The sequence below is a fragment of the Neltuma alba genome, unplaced genomic scaffold, assembly GCF_004799145.2.
Source record: "Neltuma alba isolate B1F8T4 unplaced genomic scaffold, ASM479914v2 tig00010134_pilon, whole genome shotgun sequence".
In the NCBI taxonomy this organism is placed as follows: domain Eukaryota; kingdom Viridiplantae; phylum Streptophyta; class Magnoliopsida; order Fabales; family Fabaceae; genus Neltuma; species Neltuma alba.
In genome coordinates, this window is record NW_021635082.1 from 544,345 (window position 1) to 565,508 (window position 21,164).

General features: G+C 34.0%; 2 protein-coding genes across 5 annotated transcripts; both read right to left on the bottom strand.

The window, feature by feature from the left end:
- Window positions 1–312: 312 nt before the first annotated feature.
- On the bottom strand, window positions 313–6,689 carry LOC114754364 (hydroxyproline O-arabinosyltransferase 3). 4 transcript variants are annotated; one of them, XM_028943132.1, is made up of 10 exons: window positions 6,590–6,689; window positions 6,027–6,094; window positions 5,069–5,590; window positions 4,043–4,110; window positions 3,760–3,961; window positions 3,205–3,302; window positions 3,025–3,094; window positions 2,839–2,910; window positions 2,480–2,593; window positions 313–890 (listed from the first exon to the last, which is right to left on the bottom strand). In XM_028943132.1, exons 3-10 carry the CDS (start codon window positions 5,468–5,470, stop codon window positions 828–830), a joined length of 1,089 nt encoding a protein of 362 aa, XP_028798965.1. In that variant the 5' UTR covers window positions 5,471–5,590; window positions 6,027–6,094; window positions 6,590–6,689; the 3' UTR covers window positions 313–827. The 4 variants fall into 4 exon arrangements, with proteins under 4 accessions (XP_028798965.1, XP_028798966.1, XP_028798964.1 ...); XM_028943133.1 differs by having other exon boundaries at window positions 5,069–5,554; window positions 6,027–6,097; XM_028943131.1 differs by having other exon boundaries at window positions 6,027–6,097.
- Window positions 6,690–17,398: 10,709 nt separating this feature from the next.
- Window positions 17,399–20,441, bottom strand: LOC114754382 (cell division cycle 20.2, cofactor of APC complex-like). Its single transcript, XM_028943149.1, has 6 exons — window positions 20,406–20,441; window positions 20,066–20,324; window positions 19,709–19,809; window positions 19,043–19,264; window positions 18,023–18,241; window positions 17,399–17,920 (listed from the first exon to the last, which is right to left on the bottom strand). Exons 1-6 carry the CDS (start codon window positions 20,439–20,441, stop codon window positions 17,399–17,401), a joined length of 1,359 nt encoding a protein of 452 aa, XP_028798982.1.
- Between the last annotated feature and the right edge of the window lie 723 nt (window positions 20,442–21,164).

Consider the following 21,164-nt stretch of genomic DNA (forward strand, 5'->3'; position numbering starts at 1 on the left):
GTTCTTAATATAAGATCTAATTGTTAAGTTAATTTTAGTCCTAAATATAAGATATATTTATTATATTTATCAATTTTTCCTAAATTACCCTCTATAAATGTTCCTTCAACTATAATCAAATAAGTGAGGGAGAAAGAATATTAAGAAAAATGATTATGGTGTTTTAAGAAAAACATGTCATATTTCTTGTCACTAATTAACTTATCTAGCTTCCTTAATCTAATCAAAAGTATTAGATAGCTCTTATATTAAGGACTGAAGGAGTATAATATTTTCTTCTTCTTTTTTCGGTGACAGGAGTATAATATTTTCTTTTTGCCAACCAAATCATGTATATAATAAATTTAATACCATTTTATCAGCTCCTATATTGCTGATACAGCAAGTTTAGTTTAAAAAAATTTCCTAATTGACAGATAACATAATTAACTAAAGCCAAATCTCAAATCAAATGCTACTTCTAATTCCTTCAACACCTGACAAATGACTTGTTTGGAACAAAATCTATAGATATAGGACAAATATGAGCATGACAGGCGAACAATTAAACTGACAACTGAGCCCTTAAAGTGGGGAAGTTAGCCTCTGTAATAAACCTGCTGCACACTAGTATTTACCAAGCAACTCAAAACTGCTAAAAGAACTCGCGTTCAACAAGTTTACTATTTTTGAGGCCAATTCATATACGTACTGATTTGTTTTCCACTGAAGCCAATCAACCTGGTAATTTAAGGCCAAACTGCCAGATCTCTCTGATACTCTACGCCTTTTGCTTTCTCAGAACAGAAACTTGACTATGGTGTATTGGTGATGAACAGAGCCTGGATTTAGACTGTGTCCCAATTAGGGATGTTAGCAGAGGCCTCGTTCACCATCTTTACAAGAGTAACCTGAAGAGACATGATGAGCAAGAGCAGGTTAAAGTTGCTTCCTATCATGTTTTCTTGTTCAAGAAGAAAGCAAGAACATGCCAGGGTTGAACCTGACAGCCCAAGCCAGGCAAAGATGAGGAATCAGCTTTATAAGATGGTCATAATAATTTTGATTGCTTGCCGCTCAGATGAGAACTGTGAGCCAATAGGGTGGGGCATGAAATCTATTGCATTGTGCTGTGGACCACTTGGCACCTATTTCTTTGTGATTTCAATTTCTTATATAACAAGGAAACTGGGGGGAAAGACAAACGTTTATGGTGTATTGTAGCATATACCAAGATTATAATGCAAGGCAAATAAGCGACAAGCTTAATTCATCTCAAAGCTGCAAGTTTTCATCTTCCAGCCATTAATTATTTTTAAAATTTGATATAACCCCATATATATAATAAATTATATTAAAGAAACACGTTGAAGTTGAAAGAAAGCAGATAAAGCATGCAGAACGCCAGAACCTAATCCTAAGTCTAAAATTGATATAGCAAGTAGGAAATTAGGCAGTGCCAAAATGTCATGCCACATTTAAATGAAACAATCCGAAAATAACCGTCACAAATGATGCACTAAGGATATCTTGGTTGATGATGCTCACTAATTTATCTAAAAAATAAAAAAAATCTAAACTAATACAAGAATTTAACTAAGGACTGGCAAACGAGAGGAGCACCATAGATATAATCAGTCAATTGCATAAATCCCAACTTTTCTAGTCGAAATGGTGATGTCAAAACAACTCAAACCTACAACAGCAAGATATATCATGGTTCATTTTGGCAAGGCTTTCCTTCCCTTCTAACACTCCTGATTTTTTTTTTGGGTGTTAGTGAGCATGTGCGTGAGAGAGGAGAGGGCATTGTGGGATTCGTTCCTCTTCCATGACATGATGGTCACGTAAGAATAGAGATGAAAGTAAGATTTGATTTCGGAAAGACATATAAATCTAGCATATTATCTCTCTCCTCACATGAATGTTATGCCAAATCAAGTATTATGACAATATTGTGCAAGGATGGGATAAAAGTATACTTGAGACGAAATCTAAGCTATCTAAACTTTAATCATGAGATAAAAGCCCAATATTTTATGCGTCATTGCTCAAAATAATGAAACTAGCATCATCACCTATCAAACCATTCCCTTAAAACTTTCAAACCTTAACGCATACCACAAGCTCAACATACAGATCCATTGCAAAGGTGAAAATAAGTGCAAACATGCAATCAAAGAACACAACAGAATAACTAGTTCAACGGTCAAAACATTCCGTCGTCTTGAACTCGCAAAATATGGATACTTTAGTTCCTAATTCAGATAGTTTTAGGTAATTGTAGACATACAAATGGCAAGTATACTGTTTTTCCTAATAGATTCCATATATGAATGTTATATTTTTTTAGATGTGGGTGACTAGTTAAAATTTGTGACAGATTCTGCTGTATTTGAAGCAAGAACCATGAAATATGAAGCAGAGATCACATATAAAATACTACTAGCCTTTTTTTGTTAACCAGAAGAACAGAAAAGAAATAAATCCCTATACATACCACACTTTCAGGAACCCCTGGCGGCGGTAAGGGCAGGTTTCTTGGGGGAGGTCCACGCAGATGTGACCTTTTATCAAATCTCCACTCGCCAATTTTACCATACGTCAACTCACCCTGAGCATAATGATTAATGAAACATCATTAAGAGTCCTATAAGATAATATCAGAGTGGATAAGAAATGGGTGTCTTTCATAAAGAGAGAATATCAGCCAAAGCATTGCTTTGTAGCACAATAGAAAATAATGCAAGTTTCAGGAAATCAGATGTCGGTTCAACAAAGAAAGGAAATTCATACGCATGTATTCAACAACAAAAAGTTTTCATAATTAGGAAAGAGGAATGATAAGAAATAACTGACCTTTAAATTGTAATCGCATCCATATGTATAATGGATGATAAACTTATTACGAGTTTCAAGATCCCATGGAGGCTGAAAAAAGGGACAAAGATGAAAAAGAAATTTTAGACTTTCATATGATCGTGACAAGCAGAAACTAAATGACATGACCCCATACAAAACCAGGAGATTCACGTTAAACCACACCTGCAGCATGAAGTCTTTCCGCAAAATATGTCGAACACCATGGAGAGCAGATGCTATAGCATAGCCATACCTTCGTTCAACAAGAAAAAACCATTAACATGACATGAAAGTTCCAGTATGCTTAGCCACTAGGATCTTGAATGTATTAAATTGTAACAAGCGTCAACTTGGCAGACATACATTTCTAGCACCCATCCAAAGGCCTTATCAGTCTCTGGGTCCTCTTTCATCTTCATAGAGATATTCATCCATGTTGGAGCAATCTTTGAAAGCACATCCTGGGGAAAAAGAGAGTGTATATAAAACTATTGACTCACTAAAATCTCTCAATAGAAGGATAATGAACTATATTAGGAGAAGCAGCAGCTGATATTATTGATTGTAGGAATCACTATAATGACAAGGCGGTTAGAATGGAAAGGGCAGAAAAGAACAAAGAAAACATTTCTCGAAATTCAATGATTAAAAATTAAAAGGTAATGACTACGATGGATTATATGCATATTTTCAGGAAATATATCGGCTAACCTAACCTAGGCCCAAAAAACAAGAGATTTTGCTCAAATCACTAACTAAATTTTGAGTTATCCCAACTGCCCAAAATATGGACCCTAGTTCCTAAATGTCTTCCCATACTGCATCACAAGGTCACAGCAAGTCATGTAACCATCGAGGAAGTAAATGGATCATGGTTTAAGCAAGTTGGAGGCTAGCAACTTTATGAGGAAATTCTACCTTTCTTATGATTACAGGAGAATTGCCGATTGGATCAACATTTGTGACAGGTCCATTCTCCTCAGGATAAAACTTCCTTACTATTTTCTCATTCTGATCTGGCCTGATATAAAAAAATGGAAAAGCAGCTGGATGCTCCCCAAAAGCCAAATTCGGAAGAGGATTCACAAAAATGTGATCAGGTTCTGCCATCAAAACATATCTGATAAAAACAGTGGAGGAATTACTTCAGGTTCAGGTATTAGTAACACAAGGAATGGATAAATGGGTATAAAGATCTTACTCTTCCTCTATTGTTGCTTTCTCTAGCCATTGCACAAAGGCCCACGGTCTGTTCAGAACTATGTATCCCTACGTACAAATTAAGTGATATGTCAGAAAATCATTGAATGGTATTAATGAAGAAAGAGGAAAAAATGTATTCTGGTATGCTGAGAAAAGGGACACACACTATTCATTTCTTTATTTAACAACACCAGAGCTTTCCTCACTTTTCATAATTATAGTTTATAGAAATGGCGGACATTGTACAATCTCTTAGTTAATTCTAATCGTTATCCCTCCCAACTACTTTAACTAACGGCCATTAATTATCAACTAACTAGCTATTTCAGGAGACTGATTTTTCTATAATTACCATGTATCACATGCACATATGTACGGAATCTAGACATTTAAGATACTCCCAAGCATGGCATTCAAAATTCACTTTTGATTAAAATTTTAACAACCAGAACTCCAGAGTGAAAAGCAATACATGCATGCATTCACACATATACATCTATATGCTTTTATTTATCCATATACCCAGCAAGCAGATTAAACCTTAAATCCAAATATAAATAAAGTAACTGCCAGGGAAGACATTCCAAGTCCATAGCACTGAGCTTCCAATTTTTCTATTTAGGGGGGGGGGACCCCAAACCTTTTAGAATGTGCGCCATATCCCCTTTTTTTTTTTTTTGGTTGAGTCTATAAACACAAACCATGTGAATCAGCTCAAACTGAAACATGTGATGGTTGTTCTTGGTGATGCATTGCATTCCTCCAAATCAATATTTCCTAAATACTGCATCAAATTTCACTATTTTGTGTGATCTAAGCGTTTCAAAGCCCAAGTTTATCTTACAAAGAAGGAAAATCAATCATTGAAATAGAACAATAAGGATATACATACACAAGCATGTATTGTACATTAACAGACTTTAATGATCATGTAGAATGCTTCTAGCAGAAATAAAAAAAGACAAGGAAATAAAGATAGTAAATAATTAATAAATAGCTTTGATAATAACAACAGCATCCTCACCCGGTCCAACCCTGAAGGAAGAGGATTAACCACAAGAGTAGGAATCTCATCCATCAAGTTGTCTGGATTTCCCGAATGTAGAATCCTAGTGAATCCTCCCATTTCTGAACCAGGCAAGGCTTTTTTCTTTTTATACCAGTAATACATGATGCGGCATTGCCATTTATTGTATGTTGCATTAGTAGCTGTTAAGGCTACATGAAAGAGTGCTTTTGGTCTCTTCTGATTCTTTACATTCTCAGGCATCTCAACAATGGGGTCAAATGATAATTTAACATCTATCTCATTAACTGTCAAGTTTGTTGAAGATGCATAGCGAATTATCATTGTTACCAGATTATAAGTTGCAAAGGAAGAGCCAAGAACCAACAGAATTAGAAATAATGGTGAAGCCCGTGCCATGGTCTTCCTAATCCTGTTGGATATCAAATTATCATGAGCCAAACTTTCCTCGGTTCTTTATCCTTATAAAGCCAGATCTCTTCTCTGTCAACTTATAACTGTCAGTCAATGCTGCATGAACTGAAAAAGAATCATATCAAAGGTAAAATAAAAAAATAATCCTTTACTATAATATTAATTAACAATTCCACGCTCAATCAGCAATCATTACAAGTTAGAGCAATTTAACCAATCAAAGAAAAGGAAAATTGCAATTCAGACATGAAAAAGCAATCAAAGAACTACATATTTAATAAGCATCAAAACAAAGTAGGAACCAAAAAAGGGAACAATCTAAGAAGCCATGGTACTAACATGGATTCAGACGCGGGATATGAGTGATGGATAGATATCGAACAAGATATAACTCCACTTTTAGGCATTGATGCTTTGAAGTTAAGAACTAAAAAGGAACACTCACCGAAGCCAAAGTGGGAGAAAAAGGAAATACAGAAACAGCAGATTCATAAATTTCAGGATTTGGATCAAATCAACCACACTGTAAGTTGAGACTTACCACCAGCTCTGCCAAATTAGTCCCTCAATTTGATAAGCTATTGGAACAATATAAATTACAGCGGCCAACTGCTGATTAAAAAAAAAAAAAAAGATCCACTTGAAAAATGGGAATGAATCGCCAAGATACAAATTACTGAGGAAATCGATTGGTTAAGCACAAAAAAAGAAGACAGAACAGGCAAACAGGGTGCAATTCACAAGAAGACACTCGTTAATCAGTTAAACAAAGCTAAATCAGTGCATCAAGAGCAATTTAACCAGCACCGAACCAACATAAAATTCGAACTGTCAATTGACGACAAATTACAGTGGTGAACTGCTAATAAAAAGAAAAAATTCCACTCAAAAAATAGGAAAGACCAATAGAACTGAGGAAATTAGGTTCTCCAGCACAAAAAAGAAGACCCTGATTGGCAACCAGGGTGCGAGTCGCAGGAAGACACTGCGTTGTTATTGCTTACTGTCAATAATTCAGCTCAAAATTAAGCTAAAAATAAAATGTAACAAGAAGAAATTGAAAGGCAATCCGAGATCATAGAACAAGGGAAATATCAATGTTACCTTCGAGGGAGAGCAATGATTTTTGGATCCGAAGGATTGATTTGAAAGAGAAACTAAATAAATAACACAGAAATGTACTCAGCGATTTACAGTCTTCCCTTCGTCGGTGGCATCACGGCGCGGAAGTCTTTGAAGCTGATTTTCACTCCCTTAATTAATTAATTAATTATTGGCTCAAAATTAATTTCGTTAATCTCTCATACTCCTCCGGTCTTTATTATAAGACCCAATTTGACTTTTCATTTGGTCCTAATTATAAGACCCAATCCATTTTCTCTTTTATATTTATGTATTTTTTTTCCAAGATAATCCTTCTAATAATAATAGTTTTAGCTAATATACTTAATTAGCAAGGATATTTTAGGAATAACAACACTTATTTATTATAAATAACCAACTTAACTTACTTCCTTAATCTCCTCAAATAAATCAATTGGGTCTTATAATTAGAACCGGAGGAGTATTATTTTTCTATTTTTTTTTCTTTTGGCGGCAATTTTACGAGTTTGGTTGACTTTGGTCCAAATTCATTTTTGTCTTTTTTTAAATTATTCCAATTCATCCATGCTTGGTTGTCTTTTTGTCCTTTTAATTATTTTATTCCGAAGCTTAGTTGTACTTTGAAGAAAGAAGGACAAATTCTGATAGACGCGTCCCTTTTATAATTTAAGTTCTTATGAAAAATTGGAACCATAAATTGGAAAAAATTAATTTTTCTATTCTTTAAGTTTTGTTTCATTATAATTTAGCGTAATTTAGTCCGTAATATTTTTACATTTAACAGGTTAATCTTTATCATCTATAAATTATATTGAGCTATCAATTAGTTAACTTATGTGGCACCAAACTTAAGATCTCAGCCCACAGTGCAAAGGCCTCTGCTTCCACGTTGGCTTTCACTGTTCTAACACAAGGCAAAATGGAAGGTATTGAGCAGAAAACAGGGTAGAGCCAGGTATTCAGGAATGGGTAGACCTGGAAAGAAAGCATCGAGAACGATGGGGCTTCTACTTTTTGGAGTCAAATACTATTTGGGTGTTCAAAAAACACATTTTGATCTTAAATGGAAAATTGAGGCACAGAATTATGTTCTTCAAGTTATTGGATCATCTTGAAACAGAGCAAAACGAAATAGGCAGGAGAAAGCAGAGCTGAGCTCCGATGACGAAAGAGTCATTGTCTTTTTTTTTTTTTTGCTTCGTTTCTCTCGTCTCACTTTATCCCAAAAAAATTGATATGATTGGTAAGAAGTTGACTCATAACTTACTAAGTCGTGAATTTGAATCCAACTACTGATATGAGAATTTTATTAGTAGGCGATCTGTAAGTATTTCTATAAGTACTCTCTAAATCTAAAGTTGCGTCATAGTCTTCACCCCTCTCAGGAACCAACTCACATAAATTTTTTTTGTAAAAGAAAAAGAAACACTAGATAAACTCACATTTTTAAGATTAATGCACTGTTTAGAAGTTGAAACTCACATTTTTAGGTGGATAATCCTAAACACTAGAAAATGATAATCATTTTACTACATCAATACAAAGCATAATCACAAAGATGAAATAAAATTGTCTGACCATAAAAACTTAAAAGAAACTCAATCTTTGAGTCCAATCACTTAAAATGCTGATTTGGAATTAAATCAAATTAAAAAAAAAAACAGGGGTAGAATAGAGTATAGCTGAGCTTTTGTGAATGAATAACAGGAAAATTGCAACAAGCTAATTGTGAGTACAAAGAGGAAAAAATTTAAAAGGTTGAATCGGTGTTATAGAAACTTAATGGTGGGAGATTAGGCTGCACAAGGCGTGCAACAAATCCTGATTTTGTCATATATTTCTATACTTTATTTTAGGGATTTTGTCATGATTATTGTGCTTAAAGTGTATCTATTGTGATTATTTGGGATTGAGTGATTATATAGAATTAATGCTTAATAGGGCATAATCTTCACATTTTATGATTTCATGGTCTACTCGGTTGCTCTCATCTCAATGATATCTTGAAAAATTAAAGGATATCAACATGTTGTTTCAATTTTTTTCTAGTTACTCTTCAAGTCAATACAATTTTTAGTCTCTCACATTTGTCATCATTTTTTATCTTGGTCCTTCAAATTTCAAGTCACAGCTTTTGATCCCTCAAATTTCTTTTTGTTTAAGGTATTGGTCTTTATAATTTAATAAAAACTTGGATAATTTTGCCCCTAGAGGAACCAAAATCTATGATTTGAAATTTGAAGGACTAAAACTAAAATGAGGACAAATTTGAGGGACTAAAGATTATATTAACCCTTACTCTTTTTACAAAATTCATGTTCTATTAGTTTCTCATTCCTAACTTGTTCAATATCAAACTTAGTTGTATAACTCCTTTGATTTTATAAAATTGATTTTTTATTAAAGAAAGAATTATAGGTTACTTGGGAAAAATTAGAGTTTAAAAGTTAAAAGAAGAAAATGAGAGCCCAAGGACTAGGATTACCGCTAATGAAGGATTTCAAGAAATTTGTTTAGGTGCCACATGATCATCAATAATGCATTCAATCCTGTTGCATAAGACCTCCAATATAATTTTGTAGCTCACATTCCATATAAGCTTATTATTCCCTTTAGGAATTAAAGTAATGATCAAGCAATTTAACTTTTTCAGTAAATAACCACTGCTTTGAAAATTCAATACCATACCATAAATCTCTTGCTTTAAGCAGCTCCCAATTTTTTTGGAAAATTGGTTCTTTAGTTTCTTCAATTGAGAATATCTTTTTTCAAAAAATTGTTAATACTGTTGACAAAGAACTGAAACTGTCACCCGCTGCAAAAACCTGTTTAATAGAACTTTCTTTATCATTCCTTCCACCATCAATAGGACAACTAAACAACAAGAAGATTTAGCAAATTGAGCTCTTTCACGTACTTACCTTAAAATTTGTAAAATTACTTTCAAAAAACTAATCCAAACACTCTGATATTGGGAAAAAAAAATTGAATAGCTAGCTCCTATAACTGATCAGACTGATCCACTCACTTCCCATCAACATCTTGAACATGAAGAGCTCGATTGACAGCATGTCTCTACTTCATTATTGCATGAAAGGATCATGTGTTACAATCTCTACTAATCATCCACATAGATTTAACACATTGAGCTCACATCATCTCTTGACCGTTATATGAAAATTCTGACTCATGTTATAGGTTATTGTCCATATTCTGCTGCTGATGTGCCAAGTCTTCTGGTGAGCTCCTATTTTCCTCATGTTTCTAACTTCATAATTCTACTCGCAATCCGTCCCACTACTCCCCTACTCCAATCAGCGAGAGAGCCCAATGTAATTTTCAATTTTGTTTTTAATTTAGAAGTCGACAATCTTCTTACCTTAGTGCTCCAAGCTTGATTAATTATTTAATTTGATTGTGGGAACCGTTCCCAAAAGAACTCATATTTGCTGAAATTATTATATCTGAGTTTGTCAAAGAAAACTAAAAATTCCACATTTCTTGGTCCATGCTCCGCTTGGTAATCTTATCCATGTAATGTGCTCTATGCTGAACAAATCTTATCACTTCAATAAATCCTTTCTTTTCTTGTCCTTTTATTTCTTCTTTCTTAAGTCAGTATTGACACATCTCCCACTTGGTAATCTCATCACTTTATTAAGTACTTTTTTATTCTAACAAGCATTTGTCATGGCCCATAAAAGAGGATTTAATGCTCAACTTTATATCACACCAGCTTTTAAACTTTCAAGCTATTCTCTCCTCTCCTTTGATTTGCTTACTATTAAGTCCATTATTTATATTTTGTGCTAGTCTGCCATCTTGTTTTTTTTGTAGGAATAGTTTGTTTAATCCTAGGATTGCCCCTTTTGTTTGTTATTTCTTTCACAGGTTTTTCTAACAATATTTGCAATAGGATTTTAACTTACATTATCTCTTTCCACTCATAGACCTTAGAATCAGAGCATGGTTTGAAGCAATTCTTGGTAACAAGATTTTGGAACCAGAGAAAGAGCCCCATAGATTGATGATTATAAAAACCTTTATCCAGTCAAATCCAAACTTGTTCATTCACTTTTTTATTATTGGACAATGTAAACTAGTAGCCTCTTTACGGAATCTCTATTAACCTTTGCACAACTGTTAAATCTTCAAACAACTTGGAGCCATGAACAGTTAAGATTTTTGAAAATTTCTCACTAAATTGGCTTACCAAATCTAAATCCCCAATAATAACCCATGGGTCCATCACACGTTTCGCAATTTAATCATTCCAATCCCACAAAATATGCCTCTATTCAACTCTCAGATAACCATAAACACAAGAAAAATAGCACAAACAGCCATAGAAAACAAGTCATTTTGCTTCTCTGGGGCACTGCACATCTTTTTGTTTTTTGATGCCAAGATCATTCTCCAAATCCTAGAGGATACGTTCATCATTCATGCGAACTTCACAACTTCTTGCATACCATTACCCAATTGCATATTCTGTTGAAAAAATTTGCATTTTTCTGCCTGGCTGCCACGTGGAGCATATTTCTTGATCTCAAAACAAACTGAGCCATCCCACAAGTCCAAAAAGAAAAAAGGAAATTTCCCTTATTTTGGGTTGGAAGACAACTTATTAGAATAATTGACAAGTTGAGGGCTCATTTAATTTCCACCCTGTGCGTGGCCCATTGGGAAATCTCCACTATTTTTAAATTTTTTTATTTAAAACGACTATTATTTTAGTTTTACAATTAGTTTCGCTGTCTTAGGGTGTTTTTTAAATTTTGAATGTAAGAGGGATGTAGGAGATTTTAGTTAGGGATAATTTAATATTTTTAATTTAAAATTTTTATTTGTTCCTTTTAATTTAAAATTTCCTTTTCTCTAGATATACTTAGTTTTACTTCCGGGGCAAAAAAAAAAAAAAACCGTCAAAGCTGCGCGCTGAGCCGTCAAAATAAAAAATTTAAAATATCCCGCCATCAAAAAATTCAAATTCTCTGTTCCTGCTCCTGAAAGCCATCTCCACCCCTCAACCCAGGATTCGTTGGCTCCCCATCAGCCACCTCAGCACTCTAATGGGTTCTCATATTCCTCTTTTACGCCCACTTTGACTTTCACTAAAGGTGCGTCCTTGATGCTTCTAATTCGTTTTCGTTTGTCACATTGATCTAAGGAAGTTGTATTTTCGCTTCAGTTTAATATCCGTTAATTTCTTGATCGAGTTCTGAATTTTCTGCGTATTGGTTTTCTCTTTGATTCATTTCTTTCCTTTTTTGGTGTTTTAACTTCTTGGTGATCTTATGTTAGCTGACCGTGGTTTTCATTTCAATCTGATCACGGGTTTGTTTTACTGTGATGCAATGTGAAAGTGGGTTTTATGAACTTCGAGTTCAAATGAGTGAGTTTGGCTTTAATTTCTGTATTCAGTGATGTTTTTAGTCTAGGAATAAGACCAACGTTTTTTGGACCCTGACTGTGATGCTCGGACTTAACATGGTAGAATCATCGGAGCGGATCTGGGCAGGTAGGAAATTTTCGAAGAGCAGGAGAATTTGGAGATGAAGGCATTATTGGAGTGAACATGCGATGCATAACAGAGGATGATTGCCCAAGGGATTTTAAATGTGAAGGGAGAATAAATGTCCTCAGCTTATGATTAGTTTTGGTATGGGGAAGTTTGACAGTTGGAACGTTTGGAATCAACTACAATACTTGAAATTGGCTACCGTCTCTAAGCTCAATTGATTACTCTGACCAGAGACCCTCGAACTAAAGTGTTCTTGCTGGCATACAAAAGAGGTTTTTAAATTATTATCTTAATATTCTTTAGAAGAGCACTCTGGTAACACCCACATATGCATGCATACACATATACGTATGCTTGTAAAATAATTCGTCATGTTTATTGTAACTTGTTAACAGCGTACAGCAGTAGCAATTCTTCATAGAATATACATGTTCATGGAATAGGTCAAAGTGGGAAGTGGAAAGTTAGGTTTGCAGATTGCTTTTTTTTAATTCTGTCTAGAGCTATATCCTCCATTCCTACCCGATCACTTGGAACCTTACACATCTCATTGTTTCAGACAATACCCTCTAACATGTACATCATGCTATATTATTCATTTTAATCTCCGTGGCTTCCTCCTCATCATGGAGGAAGCAACACCTTCTCCCATAAGGGCAATTGAGACCCATCTTCCAGGAGTTGCATACCTCTGTCTTATATCCCTTCCTCCTTAGTGTCGGGATTAACTCCTCCGCACCGTGTGCAAACCTGCAGGCCTCTCCATAGGGGCAGCCCAACTGAGGGTTCCACCTGCTACAAAGCCGAGTCTTGGGCGCTCCCGGAACAGCTACTGTGATGGATTTAGGTTGCCCACCCTCTGTAGCGGGGAAATATATCTTCTGTAGATGATTAACCAGGGTAGCAAACATGTTAACTTAATTTTAATGGCAAGATTCAGGCCAAAAAATCTTAATAACAGGATTAATAAAGCAATTGAACGAGTCTGGTGCTGCAAGTGAGAATTGAAGAAATATAAGCAAGGCAAGTGTACAATAATCATATTCATGAACATGCATGGGTCTCATCCACACGGATCTGTATATGTTTCTTGAGGAATCAGACGATCTCTTTCCCTTCTTAGACAGAGACAGCGTAGGAAAATCAGAAGCTTAGAGAAACCCACGACATTAGGCTCTCTCTATGTATATACCAGCGCAAGCATATAAGAGATTATTGTTGTGAGATACACACACACTTAAATTGGTAAGGACAGAATATAAGAGAGAGATCATCATCATCACTTCTATATATATACACAAACATATAGGAGATCGTTGTTGTGAAATATATATATTGGTAAGGACAGAATATAAGAGAGATCATCGTCATCATCTGTATATATATACACAACCATTTAAGAGATCGTTGTTGTGAAGTATATACATTGGTAAGGACAGAATATAGGAGAGATCATCATCATCATCAGGGATTAAAGAAGAAGTGAGAATGGTGAATTATTGGAGGGTTAGAGGGAGAGCGAAAGTGCAATGTGTGGAGTATAACTTTGTCGGTCGGGAGGAAAAAGCATCGACATATTGGAATAGACATACCTTCTGCTTTGATTGTAACTATCAACACGATCCATCTACCTATACACTTCGTGCCAGAATATAGTAGATTAAATCTTGATCTCTAATCTTTATGCAAAATTGTAAATAGGTCATCTTCCCTCATAAGAATATCTCAGCAGATAAAATTACCCCTCAAGCCAAACCCCGTTCTTCAATATTGGATTCAAGTTAAGAAGGCCCAGCACTGATTTTGAAGTCAAAACTACATCACAAAACTTAGGTACCCAAGCAAGACCATCATGTCGTTTTATGAAGAAATTAGTGTATCTTGAAGCATAGCTTCAGAACTTATAGGAATACAAGAATGTTACAGTTGTGTTGGGATCACGGTAACATGAGAATAAAGTTATGCTCAAATTCTTTCGAGGCCCTGGAAGTCATATAATTTGAGGGTTCTTTTAGCGCAATTGGGAGACAAAGCTCGGTCTATATGGATTCGACTGTCTATTTGGCCACCCTTCGTTATTGAAAGGGAGGAAAAGGAAAGCCTTTGTCTGTTGTGCCATCATTCATGTTAACATTTTCTTGAAAACAGATTGCAGAGAGATAGAGATTTCATGAAAGCAAAATATCTTACCATCACATTTCGTTTTAGCCTCGCTAATTCTTGCTGCAACCTTCGGATTTCCTTGTCTAGTGCATGAATTGTATACTCCTGTTCTACAACGCGGAGCCCGAGCATTTGAGTCACGCGTTCTCTTTCCATCTCTTGAAATCAGACTCTTCTTGACTCACTTTCGACTCAACTCTCGTATCTCGCTCTCATTCCCTCAGTTTCAAGTTAACGGGAGGTCAGAGGCGTTTCGTATTTAACGGGAAAAATTAATAATTTTTAATTTAATATTTGTTTCGTACTTTTCTGCAGACCGTTGAACTCAGCTCTGCATTGGACTCGTGGAGTTTTATTTTATTTTTTAATAGTTCCCATCTATTGTATGTCTTCTTGATTCTTGATATATTTAGTTAATTAATTCTTGTTTCCTTTTCTGGAGTTTGTAGTTGATTTTCGGTTTTCATTACTGTTTTCCTTTTCATGGTTTTTCTTGATAAAATATTTGCTTTTTTTTTTGGGCCAACGATAAAATATTTGCTTTACTTCATGTGATTGTGACTTGGTTATTTTTTATTCCCTTTTTCTGTTGTGTTGTAGTCTGGTACCTATCACCTGAAGGATATATACCATGGACGTATTTGAAGATTGAAGCCATTTCAGTACTTTTGTGTTACGCGTTCACAAATTCGTGCTTTACTCTGCTTTGTGCCTAATAAAGATACAAGTCTGGACAATATTTTTTGTAAATGACACAAGGCTTGTTAGATTGTTTTTGTTGCTGAACTATTATTTGTTATTAGTACATCTTGCTTAGAAGTAATTGTTCTTATCACCGATGAATTTCGCGTATCCACTTTTCATTCATGAAGGTTGGTTTTTACTTAGACGCTTTCCATGTATTTGTATTCTAATACGCATATTTTTATCCCGTTGTGAGCATTATAGTAAGCCCATGCTGTTTTGATTTGGATTAAGAAATAAGAACATTTGCGCTTGCAGGTGAGGAGGACGCACCAACAGGGGCTATGCCTGGATGCTATAGCCTTGTGGAAGAGGGTTTTTATCTGCTACTGATTCCGTTCTTGCACAGCTATGCATCTTTTGTTAAAAGCTTATCTTTTCAAGCAACAATTCATGATTATAGACTTCATCTAGAAACTTAATGGGTTAGGATTCTGAAATTGCAGTAGAATCAGTCTCATGTTCATCTGCGTCAGAACCATTCGAACAGCAGTAGCAATGTAGAAAGCCGGGAGATTGAAGAGTTCCATGTTTGATTAAGCACGGGTAACTTTTTTATTGTGGAGATGCCTGCCGTATTGTCATTAAGCTGTATATTTGCAAGAACCTTGCCCCGGACTATATTGTTTCCTTCTTTCTTTCATGGCACATCTTTGATAAATATGATACTTGCTTCTTCTGGGTGGTAAAGAATAGTTTCTTTTGCTCATAAAATTGTCTTTATCTCTTAAAGCATTGACTGGCTGATATTATCTGTAGATGTTCGTTTATGATTTGTATATTTGATTATTACATTTGGTTACAATATAGTAGGCGTCCAATGGGTAATACACTTTGCAATTTTTATGCTGATATTTTACTCTTGAGAAAATTGATATTTGAGAGTTTATATGAATGAAAGCTATAGAATGAATGCGTGAAAAAATTGATGAGATTAATGAGTTCTCAATTGTAGGAAAATTATTTGACACGGTATTATGTAAATATATATATATATATATATATATAATGGACTAGGTTTAATTATTAGAGCCGTGTCACCAAAGTAGACACTTATTCATTTAAAATCGTGTTTTATCTTAATAATAATATAAAGTGTTTGTCATGTTATTAATAAAAATGCATACACACACACACACACATTTTCAGCTAAAATATTTAATGCTTGGAAATATAAAACTGAACCTTTCGTTTCCTTTCTTCAGTTGTAAATTACCCTTCAGTATAATTGGGTGATTTGTTCCGTCTGCGTCATGGGATTGAAAGCATATCTAATCTACAAAAAGAAAGGAGAATGGAGAGAAACTGAGATCAAAGACGCTTTGAAGGTGGAGACCACACCTTGAGAAGGTGCAAGTTAATGAAGTTAGTGATTGTCTTTTTGATAAGAGTTGTAAATCACATTAAAAGTATTTAAAATAAAATATCAACTTAGAAACTTGAAACAAATGGTTAAGTGTTAATAGAATTGTGTATATCATTATAAAGTAAGGCTGTTCATATAATTATCCAATGCTAGTCTCATCTCGTTCCGGACTGAGATAACATGGAAATCAGGATGGCTTCTTCCCTTCCTATTTGGGATGTATATGTATTTTGTTTAAATTGTGTTATCAATTGTTTTTGCTTATCTATTCTAACAATACATAAATTATAAATATCAAGTTTACATATTTGAATAAGAATTTTTATTTTGATGTTTGTAAAAACAGGAAAAAAAAGGGTTTTACAAGCTTCAACTAATATATTACGATAATGCATTTTTTGTCAACATATGTCTAGATTTAATTGGAATCAAGAATAATGATTTTCACATGTAACATTTACTTTTGAGAAATTTTGAAACATGAAAAAGAAGAACAAGTTTAAGAAATCAATCTTTACTTGTCAAAATTAAGAAAATGATGTCATTATTTTGCTAATTAAATCAAATATTCACTATTAATTACATATTATTTGGATACTTAAAACTATATTTTGAAGGAAATATGACTTTGATTAATTATTTTTGGTAAAAAAAATAAAATCAAAATGGTAATGAGATTTTTCTCATTACAAAAAAACAAAGCTCCTACAAGATGTTCCAATCTTGTCCTATCCTAATTTGAACCAAAACGATTTCGGGATGGGATGAGATACGAGACAGGGTTGTGTGGATCTTGTACCATCTTGTGAACACTTAATATTGTGATTTGATGAGCATTATGATTCGAAACTGGTTCCGTGATATAACCCCATTAATTATATGAAAAGCGGTGGGAACAAAATTGCTTCTAATACATTATGTATATGCGTGGTTACATAAATTCAAAGTCGAAAAGATTTTTTTTTTTTTAAAGAAAAAACCCTCAGCGAATGAGGTAAACACAAGAAAAGGGCTAATCAGAGGCAGGCATATTGGGAGCAGCTGGTTTAGCCATCCTTGATGAGTCTCCAAACACATACCAAATACGCATCGCGTCATTAAGCGCTGCAGATGCCACAGTGCAGCCATTTGGGCTATCCGCCATGCTACCTCTATGACTACTAAGCTTCGCCATCTTCTTAATGGAAGGGAACTTCCAAAGTATGAGGTCATTGTACGGAACTCCATGGGAGCTCAACAACTCAGTCTCTTCCTTGTTCCATAAAAGACCACTCACTTGTGATCCTGCATTAGCAGATTCCACACAAGCACCACTGCCAATATCCCAAAGCTTAATGAACTTATCGTCGTCGTGTCCGCCGGAAGCTAACAAATTAACCCGGAATGGACAACAAGCAAGTGCCTTAACGCTTCCTCTGTGGCCTGCAAATCTGTGAAGCCACTGGGTATTGTTGTTGTTGGTGGTGGTGGTTGATGAAGCCATAGATCTGTCACATATGTGAACTAAGGGCACGTTTGGATAGCAGCAAAAATTCTTTATAAGAACGTTTTACGTAAACCAAGACAATTTTTTTAATATATTTGCCTCGTATTGAGTAAATCACTATTAAAAAACTACTTATAAGCTATTTTAAACGGTGTCTTTGCATTTGCTGGCTAAGCGTTGTCCTGACTCGGACCATTTCAAGCCACAGACTTCCCTGAAATGGCCGCTATAGGTTTCCACAATGTGGGATGGGATTGGAATGTCGTGGTTTACAATATAAGTGTCTGCTCCTCCTGTTGTTAGGGTTTGATCGTTGTTCCATGGTAGTACGCCTACTCGACATCGATGCCCACGTGTGAACATTCTCAGCTGCGTTCATGAAAGGAAAGAGAAGTGAGGAGGTGCAAAATCCAATTTTAGTGAGTATGCTCACTTTTAGTGTATTTTTTGACCTGACGAGTTATATATAATGTTAGTTCTGTTATTAATATAAAATTCAATTAATTAATTTAAAAAAATTAATGAAATTAAATAAATTATTCTAAAGGATTATATTTATCATTTTTTTAAACTAATTTGCCTGACTTATAAATTGATATATTATCTCCTGTCATTAATATAAGACTTAGTTGATTAATTTAGAAAAATTAAGTTGCTAAATTACTTTAAACTATTTATATATATCGTTTTTCTTTAAATTAATTTGTCTTACTTATAAATTGATATATAATCTAATGATACGTATAATTATTTTAAAGAGATCATTTAACTTATATTATAATTAAGTAACTTAGTAACTTTCTTGATCCCTCTAGTTAAATTAGTCAACTGTATTTTATATTAAGGACAAGGTAGTATAATCTAATGAAGTACATAAGTATCTTAGAGAGATCATGTAATATATGTCATAATTAAGTAATTTTTTAATTTGCTTAATTTTCTCAAATTAGTTAATTGGGTCTTATATTAAGGATCGGGGTAGTATATGGACACCTAGCTAAAACAAATTGTGGATTGATATATATATATATATATATATATAGCATATCATCTTCCAAAATTGTTGACTTATTAAAAGAGGATAAAATTGAATTGGTTTTGAAAGATTATATACGATATTACCCTCCTATGTCGTTTTTTTTTAAAAAACATAGTAGTAGAAAATCTTACCCGCTTTGATGTAGTAGCATCCCATATCTGTACATGGGAATTGAACAAACCACCCCATTGCCGAAGATGGAATTCGGCGACTATTGAAAAAGAGTCATCTAATGGATTCCATGTATATACCCAATCTTCAACGGCAAAACACAAGACGTTTCTGCTGCTCCAATCCAGTGTATTCAAGTATACATCGGGTGTGAAAGGAGCCTCTGACATCTTGTGAGGTTTCTGGCAAAAGGAAAAAAAAAAAAAACAATCCTTCAAACAATTACGTAAAACTCGATACCTCTAAAAAGAGATGATATTCCTCCGGTTCTTAATATAAGACTTAATTGTTGAGTTGATTTTAGTTCTAAATATAAGATCTATTTCTCATATTTATTAATTTTTCTTAAATTACCCCTATGGATACTCCCTCAACCATAATCAAGTAGAAGAGGAAGAGAAGATATTAAGAAAAATGATTATAATGTTTTAGAAAAAATATGTCATATTTTTTTATAATTAACTAACTTACCTAATTTCCTTAATCTAATCAAATTAATTAAATAGGTATTATATTAAAAACCGGAGAGGAGTATAACAACAAGTCTTATCTCAGTAAATGGGGTCCTCTACTACTACAAAAAAATAATCGACGGTTATTTTTATTCATATTTAATCATTATGAACCACCAAATATAAAAGAGACAAATATTTGTGGGAATAGTTGACGGTTTTAACAATAAAACCATCAATTATTATGACCCCATTTATCATGTTCTGGTTTCCACCTATATGAATCACACAGCATCATTATGTTTTATCAATGATTAAATCATATTATTTCATAGGATTTATGTCTTAAACTGTTATCTATTATTAAAATTAACCATTAAAGATACCGATCAAACCGTGTAATTTAACAGTCAAATTTAACACTGATCACTACTGCTGAATACTCCTTTGTAAATACTTTTGCAGTTTCTTTCCTCATCCCTGTTTGAATAGATAAACCAAAAGATCCTATTGATAGGCTAAGTTAGATACCTGAGGAATGTTTCGTAAATGGTCGGAGGATTGGCATTGGAGAGGATGGTTCGAGGTCGATGGGTTGTCTGAAGGCAAGTATTCTGGTTCGGTTCACGCCAGGAGCCTCAGCCAACTGTCTCTTGTAAACTTGTCGAGCCTTGGAATTTTGCAGCCAAGAGGATCCAAAATCTGCAGGTTCGCCTTTATTTGGTTGAGTCAGCATGCAGTGAGCGAATCCCAGGTCCATGGCAGACCTATTCGGAATAAATCGATCTATCTGCACAACAAAGACCCAAAAAGATGAGAACATTTATTATATTAAAGAACAAAAATCAAATTTAGAATTTTATCATCTCACGTTTTGCCCTGGAGAACTGTTTCTGTGAGTATCCATCAGGTTGCTGCTGGGCAATTTATCGCAAATTGAAAAGAAGATGGAAGAGAAGAATGTGGGCCAGAATTGGGAGAATATATAGGAGGAAGTAACATGGCACCCCCGGGAGATTATACAGATAATTTTTGATATAATTGATAATAAAATATACTTATCTTTATTTTAAAATTTATATTCCAAATAGATTTTTATTTTCTTTTAAATTTTCTCTCTTGTAATTTTAGCCCCGGTTGAACTTACGATTGGTTCAAACGTATTTATATTAGATTGAAACAAATCCCAATTAAATCTTGTTGAAGGTAGGTGTAGGTCTAATTTCAATTTTGGTAATTTTAATTGAATTTAATTGGAATTTTACTTTTGTTTTTCGTTTATTGAAAATTAAAAATAACATTACAATCTTATATCAAACCTATCAAATATAGGCTCAAAATAATTTTTGGGGAAAATATACACGCATGAAATGTTTTTTTAGAAATTGAATATAATTGTCATAAAAATGAAACTATTTAAATCTAATTTTCTCAGGAAAAATTTATATATATATTTTTATATTTTTATTGTGAAATGTTTTAATTTAATCAAAATCTGATGAATATATGATCATCAATATATTATATAAAGATGGAATAAAGTCATCATTTAAATTTGTTGAGTCACTAATTCTTTATTGGTGGAAATTAATGATGTTAATACGAAGGGACCGGAAATATACTTAGTAAA